The sequence below is a fragment of the Penicillium brevicompactum genome, assembly GCF_028827555.1.
Source record: "Penicillium brevicompactum strain IBT 35665 chromosome Unknown utg000001l_segment0_segment0, whole genome shotgun sequence".
In the NCBI taxonomy this organism is placed as follows: domain Eukaryota; kingdom Fungi; phylum Ascomycota; class Eurotiomycetes; order Eurotiales; family Aspergillaceae; genus Penicillium; species Penicillium brevicompactum.
This window is the reverse complement of record NW_026623203.1, coordinates 4,886,030-4,901,462: the sequence shown is the minus strand read 5'-3', so window position 1 is coordinate 4,901,462 and position 15,433 is coordinate 4,886,030. Positions and strand designations below refer to the sequence as shown.

Here is a 15,433-nt window from a genome sequence, read left to right as displayed (position 1 = left end):
TCAGCCGGCTCAATGCTCTTTACTGGATTCCGACCGGTGGGGTTTTCTGGGGGCCGCGGGCAAGCCCACCGTGTCTTCCGGGGTCCACCCAAAAACAGCTGGGTCGTTTCTTGTCGGCAACTTCACCTTGTTTTCTGACACCTCACTAGAGCTTTCGCTTCTACCTCAAAAATTGCGCTACCGAGATGGTGGAAATTCGAAAGAGGCATTGTTGGGAATGTCTCCGGCGTCGCTTAGTCTGTGATTTTGGAAGACCGGGCTGTGACCGGTGCGCAGATTCGGGAATTGACTGCCCTGGGTATGGAGAGACTCAACCGTTGCGGCTGAGGTGGCTCGACCCGGGAAAGGTCTCGTCTCAACCGCCTAAAAGCTCTTCGGATCGCCGGAAGAGAGGTATTGTCAGCTCAAAAACTATGGGCTCTGACCACTGCGAAAACAAGAACGAAGAAAGTATGAAGTCTTTGAATGAAGTATTGCGGTTTTCGGATGAGACACGCAATGTGACTGTCCCTAGTCGTCATCTCAAAACGGATGTTGACGCTCTGGTCGATTCTTTGAATTATTGTACGAGGCGATCACTGGACTTGCATACTACAAAGGCTCACTTCATTATAGACAACTCCTGCATGTACCCACAGTTGGCGGAATCATTACGCCTCGGTCCCAATACCAATATATACAAGCTTTCGCCAAAATCATTCCGGCTCGGCCTCACCAGACCCACGCATCTTCAACTCGGCTTCATCTGCATGACTCTCAGTCATAGAATAAACCAAATGGGGCATGGCTCAGATTCAACCATGCTAGGGAAAGCATTCTTTCGCTACCGAGGTCTCATGATCCGTTCCTTAAATGACGATATCAGTATTCAAGACAAACGCAGTGACGATGTCGTTCTGGCCGGAATTCTTACATTGATGCTAGCGGATGTAAGTATTGACTACTTCCAGTCATTCTATGGAATATTCTCTAAGCAACCACTTTTTGCCAGGCTCAGCAAGGCATCTCGCAGCATTGGCGGTATCACATCGAAGGGGTCCGAAGGCTGATCATTCTGCGCGGTGGCGTGCGCCGGCTAGTCGCAACATCCCCCGGGGTACTGCCAATAGTTCTTTCATTCATCTAGTGAGTGGGTGGCTATTTATTAATTCCCATTCCCTCATGCTAATGACTGAATAGCATCGTGGTAACGGCCGATACCACATCTCCGGCATCTGATATGTTGGTCGAGGGCTTGGACATCGACGAATTATATGAGATAGTCAAGAAATACGGAGGCAATGGATATGGGTTTCAGATGTGCCCCGCCCCACTCTTCGCCGAAATAATCCAGATCAATCATGTTCGGTCCCAAATCCCGAAGCTCAATTGCGGGAATGAAGATGAACTTCGGACAGATGCGTACGAGATCCTGCGCCGCATCTATCATTTTTCACCAGATGCATGGATGGCGTCAAATGAATATCTTACCGATGAACGAAGATTGGTGATAAACATCTATCAAAGTGCAGTTGCGTTATACTGCATGTCTTCTCTTCATATACTGCTATATCTACCATCAGACTCGTTGTTGAGGAAGAATTCTGATATGGAAAGACGGATTCTACACGAACTGCTCGAGAAAGCATTGAGATCAAGGCCTCGTGGGTATATTTTCTGGCCCCTGGTAGTCCTTGGTGTCCGATCAGTGGATGGGAGTCCTGCTCTGCGTGGATTTGTTTGTGAGAAGATGATCGATCTGAGTGCTTTCTTTGGCACATATTCCCCAATCGCAGCTAAGGAAGTCCTTGAGCGATTCTGGGCTTCTGGAAAGACCAATTGGGATGCTTGCTTCGATGAAGCTCACATGTTTACGACAGTGATCACTGTCAATCGAGGTCAATTGTCCAGCAGACCATCTTGAAACGAGATAGAGCTGTATAGAACAGGCGGGAGACTTTCGTTCACCATGGAATATCCACACCAAACACGAAGAGCCACAAAACAGTCTTGCAGTGATATTTCATAACTTAAGACAACTCATGGATGGATTTTAACCAAAGGTTGAGCGAACTTTTGCACAAAACAAGAAAAAAAAAAGCACAAAAAGATTGACCGACGCAGGGATCGAACCTGCAATCTCTTGATTCGTAGTCAAGCGCCTTGCCATTGGGCCAGCCGGCCTTAAAGTGGGTCTGTGTGGAGACAGACCTACCTTATCGGAGCCTCGAGCTGCTGAGCCACTCGTGCTGTTCCGTGAAAGATTTGCTTTTTCTGGCTTCATGACCCAATGGTGTATTGACTAGGTAATAGCTAAGCAACCATCACTTGTAAGTCAATTATTGTACCAGTGGTATAGACCAGAGGCCTTGGAAACGATAAGTTCTTGGATTAAATTGCTCAAACTTCATTCGTGGCTGTAAAATGGCCCCTGAGGTCTCAAGAATGTGTAATTTTTGTATTTTTTCCCATGTTTTTTAAAATATATATCCTGTGGATGCTCGCGTCCCACAACGGATATGCCACCTCAGGGGAATGTCCGTGTGGATAGGTCCGTTTCATAATCGGGTGTTTGGTATGACCTGTGTTGCGTACGGCTCTGGTGATGTCGCGGTGCTTTTCAATTGAGAAAAAATATTAAAAAAATAAAAATAAAAAAAAAGGGTGCAGTGCGCGAAAGGGAGTAACACTCCGAACACTCGGACTTTGCGGTCCGAATGCGATGGGACTATTATCTATCCCCTTCCCATTATCGCCCGGTGACTGTGACTGATCAGCTTTGCAAGCCACTCAACAGCTTCGCCCATAAAACATGTCATCTCGATTAGCAGCATGTGAGGCATGCAGGAAAACAAAGCTGGCCTGCGACCATAAACGGCCAGCATGTACACGCTGCGAAAATAGCAATCGAGCTGGCATCTGCATATACAGAGTTTCTCCGTTTAAGAGAAAACGGACTACTGATCCCGACCATCTTGGAGCGAGCTCACGGTAAGGCCCACAGTGAGCTGAGCCCCATGTGGGTATAGATCTAGGCTAACTTCCTACTGGTGTCAGCGTTTCTTATTTAGATTCTCAAGCAGACTTGGCGATTAGCCCCAGGCTGAATCCATATCCGAATCCAGGTTATTTTGGCTCCTCTAGCCATACCACGATCTTTCATCATATATCGGCAGATCACGCACCTGTCTCCATTACAGGCGATGATTCAGAAGCCGGATTATCATTGCCATCATGTTACCAGATAGTGGATGAAAATGCTTTGACCGAAGGTGCCAAGAATCTTTTGCTTATTACAGAGGAATACAAATTGAGTGCCATGGAAGATCTCGTTCTGTTCTGGCTCGCCAAGGGAGCAAATCTGGCCCTCGCAGAGCCTTTTGTTGAGCTGTGCACGCGAAATGTGATACAATTATTCGCCTCTGTTTCGCAAGATATAGACTGGCACCTAGCCTGCGCCAGGCTGCTCTTGCAAAACTCGACCAAGCCTTTTATTCACAACGCAAATACCAGCCTCCGTGAATACTCCGCTCAAATGCTGGATGCGAACTTTCGATGGGAGGCTCTTGGTATATTCTTTTTAGCCGTCAGCCGCGCGACTGTTGACATTGCCTTCTTTCCAAAACTGTACATGACGAGGGAAAAAAGGTATAGTTTGCAGAGATTTGCCACAAAGTTAAGCGACTGTGCCTTGGACATTACATTGTCGCTGGACTGCCTGAACGATATTCAACTCATCTTACAATACGAGAACTTTATCATGCATTCTTTCCTTGACGGTGATCATAGTCAGTCTTTCTCTTCAGCTCCCCTTAGACACTGACACTCACTATTTCAAAGGTTACAGTTCCTGGCGAAAGATCGGAGACGTTATATCGTCTATATTTGCTATTGGGTATCATGAAGATATCGACGCCAAACCTGATGTACCCTTTTTCCTGGCTCAATTACGAAAAACAGCATTTGCCCGGATATTTTCGGCGGACAAGAATGTTTCGACATTCTTGGGCCGGCCTCCTCGTATGAGTAAACGATTTTCGAATTTCCAAATCCCATCCAGCTTTCCAGCTCCGCAGCAAAACCTTGACACATGGGACCCTGATCAAGATGCAAGCTTTCTGGCGGAAACCAGATGGTCGGCTTTATGCGCTTTCTTGAAAGAAGAGATCCTCGAATTAGCACGGGATAAAATCATTGAAGGCCGTTCAGAGCGAATTGGGTATGCTTCTTCTCCAATCCACAATGTTAGCACATCACTTATCAGCACAGAGCCATTAAACTCCGAGCAGAGGAACAGTGGGAGGCTCTTCCTTCTCAGCTCAGACTGGAGAGATCATCCCCAAATTCCGACCACCACTCCCCTTTTCAGAAAGACTTTCTATTCAGTACCCGGCTCAATCATCTTCATGTCTTATTTTTGCTACGCCTTCTTATGCCGAGCACCCTCTCAGAGCCGGACAACACAATCATCGAAATAGCGGGAGAGATGCTTTCTCTTGTTGTTGAACTAATTCTAGCACGAGACCAGATTGTCAACTCCGGAACGAGTCTCGTCTGGAAGGTAGATTTTACCAGCCCTCGAGCTTGAAAGTGAAATTGATGAATACTTATTGCTATTTCAGGTCGCTCATTATGGATTGCCGGCTGCTGGCATGATGGTAATCGCAATGCTTGGACAACGAAATACCCCAATGCCAGCTGGGATGTCCAGAACCAGAGTCTTGCAGGATATGAGTCTTTACGTTGCTGAAATTCAGAGGGGAACGATCGTCAACACAGGGGATCCGATATATGTGCTACTTTCGAAAGCAACGGAAACCATCCAAAGGCTACTCGATTCTTTCTATTGTGGGTCTCCTGATATCAATTTAGGAGAAAGGTATGAAGGCCAAGGCGAAGTAGAAGACTGGACCACTATGCTCGGGCAAGATTTATGAGACTTTGAAGCGGGATTTTGGCAGAATCTAGCTAATCATCCATCCCTTGGCGCGTTTGACCCAAACCTAGCCTGACCATAGCTCTAGCCACTCAATACAAACTCATTTCTAACAGCATTTGCGAATATTCTGACACCCTTTTCCAGATCTTCTTCAGCCGCAGCCGCATATGTCATCCGGAAATGAAGTGCACTTGAAAGGGGTTCGTTGCATCTGAACAAAGAGCCTTTCATTACCTGCACACCGTTTTTCAATGCTGTGGAATAGATACTAGCCTCGATATCGCCGATGGATTTTTGAGGATTGTTTTGATCTGTCTGGATCCGAAGCCCGTGGATTTTCTTCCAATCGAGTGTTATCCAGAGAAACATTCCATATGCTGGTTCCACCCACGAACATACATCCCCGGGCAGATACTTTTCACAAGCATCCACAAGAACATCACGGCGTCTTTGGTACTCTAGAGAAAGATTGTCTAGCCAAGTGAAGAATCCGTCATGACCCCAGCTTTTATCCAGCAGTTTGCACAGCATCAGCTGAGATGGCCCCGCACATGATACGGTGCTGACCTCTTGGTATGCAATAAATTTCTCAATTACGACATCACTGGCAGTTATCCAGCCAGCACGTAAACCGGGCGCGAGAATTTTGGAAGCAGAATCCAATCGCACAACACGGCCTGATGGATCAAGGGACAAGTATCTCGGTATCGAAGTTGAGTTGCGCGGCTCCTCTGCGCGGCTTCCTGCTCGCAGAAAGTAGTAAGGGTCGTCCTCGACGATGATCAGATCGTGCTCTTCCACAATTGCATATATCATTTGTCTTCGCTCGAGCGACTGAGTTGTACCGGTCGGGTTCTGTCCAGATGGTATTGTATAGAAGACAGTTGGTTTTGGTCCCCGGGGGATCTCCCATGTGCTCAAGATATGGCTTAGGTGCTCTGCGTTTGCACCCTTTGCATCAATGTGCACCCCATGGATCTTAAGACCAAGTGCTTTAGCGCCCTCGAGCGTCCCCGGGTATGTATACTCCTCCATAAGGATGTTGTCACCTCTATTGCAGAAAATATGATAGACAATTTCCATGGCCGAGGTTGAGCCGGCAGTGAGACAAGTGCCCCAGTTGGCGTATGGAGGATCATGGACAATCTCCACATGCTCAGTGATGAATCGGAGCAAATGTGGTGATCCTACAGCGTTGCCATAATCCATGGCCAGCGAGAGGTTGTATTCGTCGTCACTCTTAGAAATGCTCTGAATGAGTGGCGCCACAACGCTCTTCTGAGCAGAGGGTATAAGTCCAGTCGGTTCAATTGTCTCAATTGCAAGTCGTTCCCAAGGGAAGTAGCCTGCCGTGGGTCTGCCAGGTCCAAGAGAGATGACATTCCTGCTGCTAGAAAGGCTCACAGACTTTTTCATGTCAGATCCGTTGAAGCCGGCGCATTCAATACTGAAGTGATGATCTAGACTCTTCGATTTTGGCTGGGCGCGTGTGTGTGGCGATTTGAAAGCATTTGAGCTTGTATTTGGCGCGAGTCCTTTTGGCAACGGAGCCGGTTTTGCGCGCAGATGCTGGACATTCGCCGCGGTGAGAGGAGGCATCACCATGGATTCGAAGTTTCAGGGTGGAGTAACACCGGATGGTGATATTTAAGAATTGGCCAAGGTGAGGTTGCAGACCAGATATGTAGTCTGGTAGAGAGACGAGATTTAAAACTTCGGCCACTCGAAATGAGTTCAATCTGTGTATTTATACGCGAATGGGAGGTATTCTCGGAGTGTTCGGAGTGAAGAATAAACCATCTCCTTGTGTGCATCCATTCCCGCTCTTTATTGAGGATTGACTTCCTGGAAGAAATCTTTGAGTTATTGATCGTGAGTGGACGAATAAGGCTGTAGCGTCGCAAGGTAAAGCGATCATCTCAGACCATCTGACCCTTCGGCGAGTTTTACGGCGAACTCGGTGTGGAGTGGGGAGGCCTTTTTCTTCGAAACGGTAGAGCAACACTCCTTTATCTCCAAGCCAATAGTCAATGTCTAATTTCATGCGATCATTCTGCCATTTTGGCCTGATTATTTTAGTTCTTGACGTTACTCCCTTGCAAACTAGCAATTTCTCGGTAGGCGTAATCCGGCCCGAACAATCGAACCCTAATTGGCCCCAAGCTCCCGCATAGCTAGGGCTGCAAGGAATAATGATAGGGCATCACCCTACCTGGCCCATGATCGTGGATGATTATTTAGCATGCTCTAACCCAGCATATTCCAAGGTTGACTCTCTTAACAATTCTTAGATTATACGGAGTACAATCACCAAGATCAACGGGACGAGGCTGCCACGCCGAGTTGTCGACCCGAAGGAAATACCTTCCTCCTGCGTGCGTACGTGTATGACAGGGGTAGCCTGAGATGCCATTGAAAATCTACCACAGGCGGTGAGGAACCAACCCGAGGGCTGTCTGCATTGGATGAGAGGTTGCTTACTATGAGGTCATCTGCTGGGCACGTCTTCACTCTCCATTACCTCTATTACCTCCGTTACATTCGGGTGTCAGCTTCAGGCTGGGGCAGAACGGCGGGCTATTTATTTTGCGGTATCAAGAGCGTAAATCAGCTTATAATTCAATACACATCAGTACCTTTGATCCAGGAGCCAAGCTTAGCTCTAGCTGCACATGCAATCTCCAGGGCTTTTCTCCGTTAACTCCGTAGATGCCTTCGAGATCCTAGTAAACTGTGAACTTTACGGATAGATTATAAATCAATGACACTCTGGTGAAACCCCTCTTCTCTCTTTTCTCATCTACTCTCCCTTGGACAACTCAAAGAGCGATTTCATCGTTCTTTACAGTCTACTGTGCCAAAGTTATCCACCACCATCATTCGTCATTCACAATGCCGGCCCCCTACAATACGCACACTACTACCGATGAGCTTGTCACTGATTACACCGCCATAATCAAAGACAAGGTCATTTTGACCACAGGCGTCTCATCGGGCTCCCTGGGTGGTTTCTTTGTTCAATCCATCGCCAAAGCCAAACCAGCATGGATAATTCTAGCCGCCCGCAATACCGAAAAGCTGAGGAACACGGCCGCAGAAATTACCGAAGCCCAGCCGGATATCCAAGTCCGTACCCTTCAAGTTGACTTGGGCTCATTGAAAAGCGTCCGAGAAGCCGCAGCGCAAGTAAATTCCTGGGATGACATTCCCGTCATTGACGTCCTAGTCAACAATGCCGGTATCATGGCAGTGGACTACTCGCTCTCACCAGAGGGCGTTGAGTCCCATCTAGCCACGAACCATCTCGGCCCATTCCTATTCACCAATCTGATCATTAAGAAGATTTTGGCTGCCAAGGAGCCGAGAATTGCGGTGGTCAGTAGCGATGGTCATCGGATGCATCCAATCCGGTTCTATGACTATAACTTCGATGTGAGTATCCTTTCTCTTCCATCATCTAATGACAGGTAGCTAGATGCGCTCCGCTCACCAGGGAGACAAAACTTTGTGAAACAACATTAACAATAACCCGTATTTACAGGATGGAAAAACGTACGATCGCTGGTTCGGCTATGGTCAGAGCAAGACTGCGAATATGCTGTTTGCAATTTCTCTAGCCCAAAAGCTTGGGATAAAACATAATCTCCAGGCTTTCAGCCTTCACCCAGGAGTCATCTGGACTAATTTGGGCAATCACCTGGACTGGAGCGTGGATCTTGATGGACTGAGTAAGAAAATCTTCAATCTTTTTCTACCCCCTCGCACAAATACCCCAGACCCACCCATCGATATCAGGCCTTCGAAACTAACCAACTTTTGCTAGAAAACGCGGACAGATCTCTGGGTAATCGCGAAGGCTGGAAAGAGTTCGAAGCAAAGCCACTTGAAAGAGGAGCCGCAACCCACATTTATGCCGCATTTGACCCAGGTCTCAAGGGTACAGTTTCCCGTCCAGAGAGAGGAAAGCTTTACAACATGCTGACTATTGGCAGCCAATAATGGGGGCTACCTGATCGACTGCCACGTTGCTGATCCACTCGAGGACACGGTTTTACCATGGGCTACTAGCAGTCTTGAGGCGGAAAGACTATGGCAACTGAGTGAGAAATTAGTTGGACAGGAATTCCCTTACTAGATCAGCAAACCGAGTTCGTATGTTGGGATTGGATTTGATTAGAATGAGCAAAATTGACTATTTGGGCAGATTAAGATTAGAGGTTGGATGTTTCGAGCGAGTAGGTGCGCGAGCAAGTGTCGGCGGGTGGGGGTATGGTGCAAGAGAGTAAGAAATGTCGAGTGAAGATTATTAGGGTAAATCCCATCTACCTCCTCTTCAGAAAGTAGGGTAGGTGTAGGTTCTGGCAGATCTGGCTCAGGCAAGGTGGCACCGGTGCCCTCAAGCCGTTACCCTGACTACCCTCAATGATGGTCACGGTGGCCAAATAAATTGGTAATTGTAGCTTCGTCGCGGCAAGGGTCGATGATCACCCGGAGGGAGCGAGGAGGAATGGTTGGGCGCAATTGAGGGTTGTCGGGGACGGATGCGACGTGTGGAGCTGCATAATTGGTGTATTGAGCACCATTGGAAGTTGATGTGCCAACGTGGGTGCGTACTGGAAGTCTGGGATGGTCGACATCTGGGGAATAGAGAGCTGACGGCAACAGATCACTAAGTTGATTCATGATTTGCACTGAATCAGTGTTGTGGCTGTATGGAGCTGCGACAATGCGTCGATTCTCGGGGATCAACTGGGTTGGTTTCCCGCGGCAGTCTTCTTCGGCGTGTTTGACCCATCGCTGGTGATATGGGCACCATCGAGTTCCAGGCTTATCAGCAGGCTGGAAGTTTGGGGATTCCTTGGCAGATTGGCCCTCTTTGCCCTTGTTTCTGGAGACCGTGGGAATGGTATGCTCTGGCGAATCGATAAATTCACCCTTTTCGGTAGGCCGGAAGCTTTGGAAGGGCTGTTGGTTGGTTTCCGAAGTAAGGAAATCATGGTACATCGCTTGTGCGGTGGTTGGCTGGAAGTTTTGGACGAAAGTAGTACACCGGGGATTGTCGAGAATTGATGCTATGAAAGCACTGTATTCGGTTTCGAAATCGACTCGGTGACCGATGCACTCTTCCCACTCAACTCGGATCTGTTGGAAGCGACGTATGTACTCAGCAGCATTTTTGCCAGTGTAGCGGATCTCGGCTAATGCCTTCCAACGATGAATATTGATTTGGGGCGATGGTGGTCCGTACAAGACACGGAGTCTTTCGAAGGCTTCGTGTGGGTCCCGAATGGACGCAATGGCTTCGAGGGCGTTGTCTCCAACGCATGCTTTCATGTAATGCCAAACTTGGTTTGCTGCGATAGTGAAAGAGGTAAGGTTTTTGCCGTACACCTCGCGCTCCTTAGCATTGGCTTCCTCAATGGAAGCCAATTTGGCGTTGATAGTGGGTGCTCGGGTCATTTGATCCCCGGAAGTGGCAGACTTGTCGTAGTCTACTGTACGGAAGGCCTCAAATTCTTCCGTTGACATAACGTCTTGGTAGCAGAGGATTTCGGCTTCCCTTTGAGTGACAGCCTGCGCGATTGGCTCGGTTGGGGCGGTGCTCTCACCGCGCAAGATCCCAAGATTTGCTGAGCCTTGGGCCTCGAGAGCTTCGCAAAAGTCTCTTTTCCACGTCGACCAATTTACTTCGCCGCGAAGCTTAGGAATGGCCTCGTAGACGTGGAAGTGGGAGGCACGAAGGTTAGCCCCGTTCAAGAGTTCGCCGTATGCGGCGGGATCCATCTCTTCTGTGGATCTGGTAAGATGTGGTAAGATGAAAAAGGGTATCGACCGTCGCAAGGGTCGATTTATGGTAGTTGACGTGGTGGATTGCCAACTTGCCGGATTCGGCAAGATCGGTAGATCAGGTATGGTGAGGTCAGGTGAGGTAAGGTGAGGTGTTCGAGATCCTTGGGATCAGGCAGAAGTAGTTGCGGTGAAGAAATGAGTGAGACGAAAGAGTAAGTGAGATAATGATGATAATGCCAAACCGTCAGATTCAGCGATAATCTTGATGAAATAATGAGCTCGAGAGCGATCTGAGATGAGGCTCTGCGGGAGGAGCCGGTGAGGACCACGACGCAAGTAGTCGGAAATGAGAGATGGTGTCACCGTCGACTAGTACGATAACACCGAGGCAAAGAGCTTCATAACCTGCCAGTCGGCAGAGGACAAGGGATCAACACGGTAGGTAGTATTGAGGTCTATGGAAGTGCGTGAAGAAGGAAGGGAAGGAAGAAGAGAGAGAGGGAGAGAGAGAGAGCTGAGGAGCTATGGACTGAAGAGATGTAGCCCAAAGAGGAAAGGGCACATGACCTCCACCTACGGATCTCCAACTGGTTTATTACACATTCATCCCGATCGCGATACAGATTATATCTCCTAGAATTCTACGAGACAGAGGGAAGGGGCAAACTTACAATATCGTCGCCAGGCCGATGTAGCCCTAGGGCTGGGACAGGAGGCATTCGCACGAACCACCCGAGCCACGTTCTTGGCTTTTTTGGTAATGTCTTTGGCAATCATCTCCTCATGAGCTAGGCACATTGGTCTCTTTCGGGGCGTGGTTTATGGCCCGTCAAAGCAAAACTGCAGTCTAGGCCCGGGACAATATGTGCTGGACATGAGAAGTGAATAGGCACAAATATTTCCGAAAGGAGGTCTCAGCTAAGAGTCGAAGCTATCAATATACCCTGCCTTACCCATACACCCAAGCCAAATGAGACAAAATCAAGCAGTCAAATGAATGAGCCTTGTCAAATCCCACTGACATTCGAACTTCCAAGCTCGTCTAAAGCTTCGACTTCCTCGCCAAAAAGTACTCCCTAACCCTCCCCCTCGCAACCTCCACAACCTCCGCATCCTCAACGGTAGGCGGCACACTAACAGGTTTCTGGAACTCGCCTTCTACAGCATGCTCAAGCAGCTCCCTCAACACACGTCTGAGCGTCTTCCCACTCCTAGTCTTGGGAATCATTCCACGGCCCTGAATGATCCCACCAAGGGATGCTATCGCACCAATCTGTTCACGGACAAGGGAATTCACCTCGTTGAACAGTTCCTTGCTTGGCGCCGCTGATAATAGTCCTTCACTGGACTTGAGATGCACAAAAGCGAAAGGCAAATGACCTTTCAGCGGATCGGGGATTCCAACGACGCTAGCCTCGCCAATTGACGGATGTGAGAGGATAGCCTGCTCGATTGAGCCTGGAATCAAACATCAGTTTCAAAGCCATATTATCAATTACGAGAACGGGAAGCAAGAAGAAGAAAAATAGCTTACCGGTACTAAATCGATGCGCGGCAACATTGATGATGTCATCGCTCCGCGACATGATATGGACGTATCCATCCTCATCAATCATCCCCGCATCACCAGTATCAACCCACCGACCAGCAAACCGTAGCAAATACCCACGATAAAACCGCTCTTCATCCAGAAATAGCGTAGTAAATGCCGATGGAGCCAAAGGCGGCGCCATCACAATATTCCCCATCGTACCACGCGCCACTTCCTCACCTTCATCATCAACAACACGAACATCAAACCCCGGCATCGGCAACCCCGCCGACCCAGCCTTCGGCACCAAAGCAGCCACAAACCCATACTCAGATCCGGCCAGCGCAGCACCGCTATCCAGCGCGATACCAGAGATCGGAGACCCAGACTCAGAAGACCACCAATTATCAATGACCAGCGCACCCGGCGCCGCATATTTAGTCAGTAAGCTCTGGTAAGCGCGAACAATACTAGGCTCACTGCGTTCACCAGCAAGGAAAAGCGCACGCAGCGATTTCAAACCATTTCGCTTTCCAACCTGTCCAATAACCGCGTCATCAGGATCCTCTTTCCTGATTGCGCGCATAGCAGTCGGAGCCGTGAAAAGGGCATTGACATTATGTTTTTCGACAATTCGCCAGAACGTGCCTGCGTCCGGTGTGCCGATGGGCTTGCCTTCGAAGAGAACTGTAGTTGCGCCGACTAATAGAGGCGCGTACAGAATGTACGAATGACCCACTACCCAGCCGATATCCGAAGCGCAGAACATTGTATCGCCGGGTCCTCGGATCCCGAAGAGGGATTTGATGGATAGTTCCAGGGCGACGGCGTGACCGCCCGCTTCGCGGAGGACACCTTTCGGTAGACCTGTTGTGCCTGCTTTCTATTAATTGGGGGTTTCGGGTCGGGTGGAGACCGGACTCACCACTTGTGTAGATAATATATAACGGGTCGGTGCTTTTGACCGGCACGGCGTCAGCTCGAAGACCGCGCATACGCGCGCTCTTCATGAGCCTCTGCCAGTTTCGCTGGCCGCTGCGCTTATCCGGGTTGTTCCAGCGTAGCTGGTCGCGCTGCCAGATAAGGACTTTGGATGGCTTGAAGGAGGCACCGTTGATGGCTGCTTCGACGAGGGGCCGATATGGGATCGGACCCTTTGAGCCTTCGACTCCGCACGAGGCGGTCATTATCGCGCGGGGACGGGCGGCATCGATACGCTGAGCCAGGGCGGCTGGAGCGAAGCCGCCAAAGACGGCGGCGTGGATTGCGCCTAGACGAGCGATTGCTAGACAGGCGATCAGGGCAGCGGGGATCATGGGCACTAGGTCCGGTTAGATTGGTCTCGTTTTTGGGATCGCTTACTAGGTGTGAGGGGTAGGTGGGGATCTTTACTGTAGATGATAACAACATCGCCGCGTTGGACCCCCTCTTCTCTCAGGACACCGGCGAGGACTTCGACTTCATCGAGCAGCTCGGCGTAGGTGTATTTCTGGGTTGTGTGGGTGACGGGGGACTCCCAGATGATGGCGACATTCTCGCCATGGCCCGAATGAACGTGGCGATCGATGCAATTGTATGTGGTGGAGATCTCGCCGTCGGCGAACCAGGACCAGGATTGGTGGGTGGTGCCACTTGGGAGGGTCTTGGGCTTTTGAGTCAGAGCTCGCGAGGGCTTAGTGTGCCAGTGGAGTCTGCTCGCGTGATGGGACCAGAAGGCTTCTGGGTCGGAGAGGGAGTGCGAGTGGGCTATTTGTTGGGACATGGTTGGAATTGAAAGAATGGCTCAGTGAGACAGAAGAGAGACATCTTTCAAAAGTACGAACACAATACCCGAGGTAAAAAGAAGAATGTCAAGAGCTCTGATCGACGTGGACGAGGTCGGATGCAACCGAACGTCCGTGCTTTCCCCGCACTTTACGCAATTGGTCATTAAGGGGAATTCCTGTATTGTTCTATATCGCAAAAGTTGGCTGGAAATCAAGAAAAGAAAAAGAAAAAAGCTCAGTCGTAGGGTATCATATCGAAATGCCTGCTAATGCGCGACCGCGATCGTCTGGCTTCGGAATATTTTTTTTGTGGCTTTTGGGGTCCAATGCCGTCCTCGCAATGGGGTATCCAAAAACTTGGGCTCTTCACGCTCGTAAATGATGTAGCACGGGAGCCAACGACGCCAAACGAGTTAAACCAAAAGACAGAACCACCCTCCAGATGCACCCAGGACCAAAATAAAAAGAGGGGGGAAGAGAGATGAGGATGAAGGAAGAGAAGGATTTCGCGTGAAGAGGTGTAAGAAGGGAGAGGAGGAAAAGGAGAAGGAAACAGCCATTATTGAAAGGGAACTCCCGGACGGATCCGGCCGATCACAAAAGAGTGCATTGAAGTCGACTGCGATGCCGCTTGTCGGGTCGGAAAGACTTGGGGTATTCGGGGCCTGCATCACGATCGCGATGACCGGAGCCGAAACCCGTCGGGCGGCGATCGGCACCACGTCCACCGGCGGCTTGTTGTCGCTGTGCGCGCAGCATGCGCACGACGTCGTAGAAAGCCTTCTCGACATTGATGCAGTTCTTGGCGGAGGCCTCGACGAAATCGCAGCCCAGCTCCTTGGCCAGCGCTTGGCCTTCTTGTGCTGAGACGGCGCGCTCCACGGCCTTGTCGCTCTTGTTGCCGACGAGCATGACGGGGACGGGCATGGCGGGACTGGAGGTGCTCATGGGGGAGTTCAGGTAGCTGGGCCCGGAGGGGGAGCCGGAGCTCGAGGATTCCTTGACCATCTTGATCTGGTTATAGAATTTGGTGATGCGGGAGAAGGAGGCGCGTGAGGTGATGCTGTAGACCAAGACAAAGCCTTCGCCGTCCCGAATCCACTGGTCTCGTAGTGCGGTGTATTCTTCCTGGCCCGCTGTGTCCAGCACCTCGAGCATACAGGATTGTTGATCGATCACCACTTGTTTGCGATATGAGTCTTCGATGGTCGGATCGTATGTTTCGACGAAGTGGTTCAAGCACAGCTAGATTCGCGTTAGAGGGGAATTGTGGTTGGGGGTTTCGCGGCCTACCTGGATGGTCAGGGCGGTCTTTCCCACACCTCCGTCGCCCAACACCACCAGCTTGTACAACGTCATTTTCCCAGACATTTTGTTGGAGAGATCTGAGGAAGGTCAGGGATGCACGATTCGAAGCGGCTCTTGCGA

General features: G+C 49.8%; 7 protein-coding genes across 7 annotated transcripts; 3 read left to right on the top strand and 4 right to left on the bottom strand.

Annotated features, from left to right (window-relative positions):
* Nucleotides 1-776: 776 nt before the first annotated feature.
* Nucleotides 777-1,903, top strand: N7506_001642 (uncharacterized protein; the record flags this gene model as incomplete). Its single annotated transcript, XM_056950938.1, has 3 exons — nucleotides 777-929; nucleotides 992-1,125; nucleotides 1,180-1,903. The coding sequence occupies 3 exons, from the start codon at nucleotides 777-779 to the stop codon at nucleotides 1,901-1,903; spliced, it is 1,011 nt and encodes a 336-aa protein (XP_056816853.1).
* An 888-nt stretch (nucleotides 1,904-2,791) lies between these two features.
* N7506_001641 (uncharacterized protein) lies at nucleotides 2,792-4,916 on the top strand (the record flags this gene model as incomplete). Its single annotated transcript, XM_056950937.1, is given in 5 exon segments — nucleotides 2,792-2,970; nucleotides 3,037-3,758; nucleotides 3,769-4,198; nucleotides 4,249-4,540; nucleotides 4,602-4,916. 5 exon segments carry the CDS (start codon nucleotides 2,792-2,794, stop codon nucleotides 4,914-4,916), a joined length of 1,938 nt encoding a protein of 645 aa, XP_056816852.1.
* An 83-nt stretch (nucleotides 4,917-4,999) lies between these two features.
* N7506_001640 (aminotransferase-like domain-containing protein) lies at nucleotides 5,000-6,523 on the bottom strand (the record flags this gene model as incomplete). Its single annotated transcript, XM_056950936.1, has 1 exon — nucleotides 5,000-6,523. The coding sequence occupies one exon, from the start codon at nucleotides 6,521-6,523 to the stop codon at nucleotides 5,000-5,002; it is 1,524 nt and encodes a 507-aa protein (XP_056816851.1).
* Nucleotides 6,524-7,810: 1,287 nt separating this feature from the next.
* On the top strand, nucleotides 7,811-9,053 carry N7506_001639 (uncharacterized protein; the record flags this gene model as incomplete). Its single annotated transcript, XM_056950935.1, has 4 exons — nucleotides 7,811-8,350; nucleotides 8,460-8,646; nucleotides 8,742-8,855; nucleotides 8,911-9,053. 4 exons carry the CDS (start codon nucleotides 7,811-7,813, stop codon nucleotides 9,051-9,053), a joined length of 984 nt encoding a protein of 327 aa, XP_056816850.1.
* A 284-nt stretch (nucleotides 9,054-9,337) lies between these two features.
* N7506_001638 (uncharacterized protein) lies at nucleotides 9,338-10,702 on the bottom strand (the record flags this gene model as incomplete). Its single annotated transcript, XM_056950934.1, has 1 exon — nucleotides 9,338-10,702. One exon carries the CDS (start codon nucleotides 10,700-10,702, stop codon nucleotides 9,338-9,340), a length of 1,365 nt encoding a protein of 454 aa, XP_056816849.1.
* A 1,048-nt stretch (nucleotides 10,703-11,750) lies between these two features.
* On the bottom strand, nucleotides 11,751-14,001 carry N7506_001637 (putative acyl-CoA synthetase; the record flags this gene model as incomplete). The annotated part of the gene is made up of 4 exons (XM_056950933.1): nucleotides 11,751-12,166; nucleotides 12,243-13,115; nucleotides 13,165-13,560; nucleotides 13,602-14,001. 4 exons carry the CDS (start codon nucleotides 13,999-14,001, stop codon nucleotides 11,751-11,753), a joined length of 2,085 nt encoding a protein of 694 aa, XP_056816848.1.
* Nucleotides 14,002-14,599: 598 nt separating this feature from the next.
* rasB (Ras small monomeric GTPase RasB) lies at nucleotides 14,600-15,376 on the bottom strand (the record flags this gene model as incomplete). The annotated part of the gene is made up of 2 exons (XM_056950932.1): nucleotides 14,600-15,250; nucleotides 15,299-15,376. The coding sequence occupies 2 exons, from the start codon at nucleotides 15,374-15,376 to the stop codon at nucleotides 14,600-14,602; spliced, it is 729 nt and encodes a 242-aa protein (XP_056816847.1).
* Between the last annotated feature and the right edge of the window lie 57 nt (nucleotides 15,377-15,433).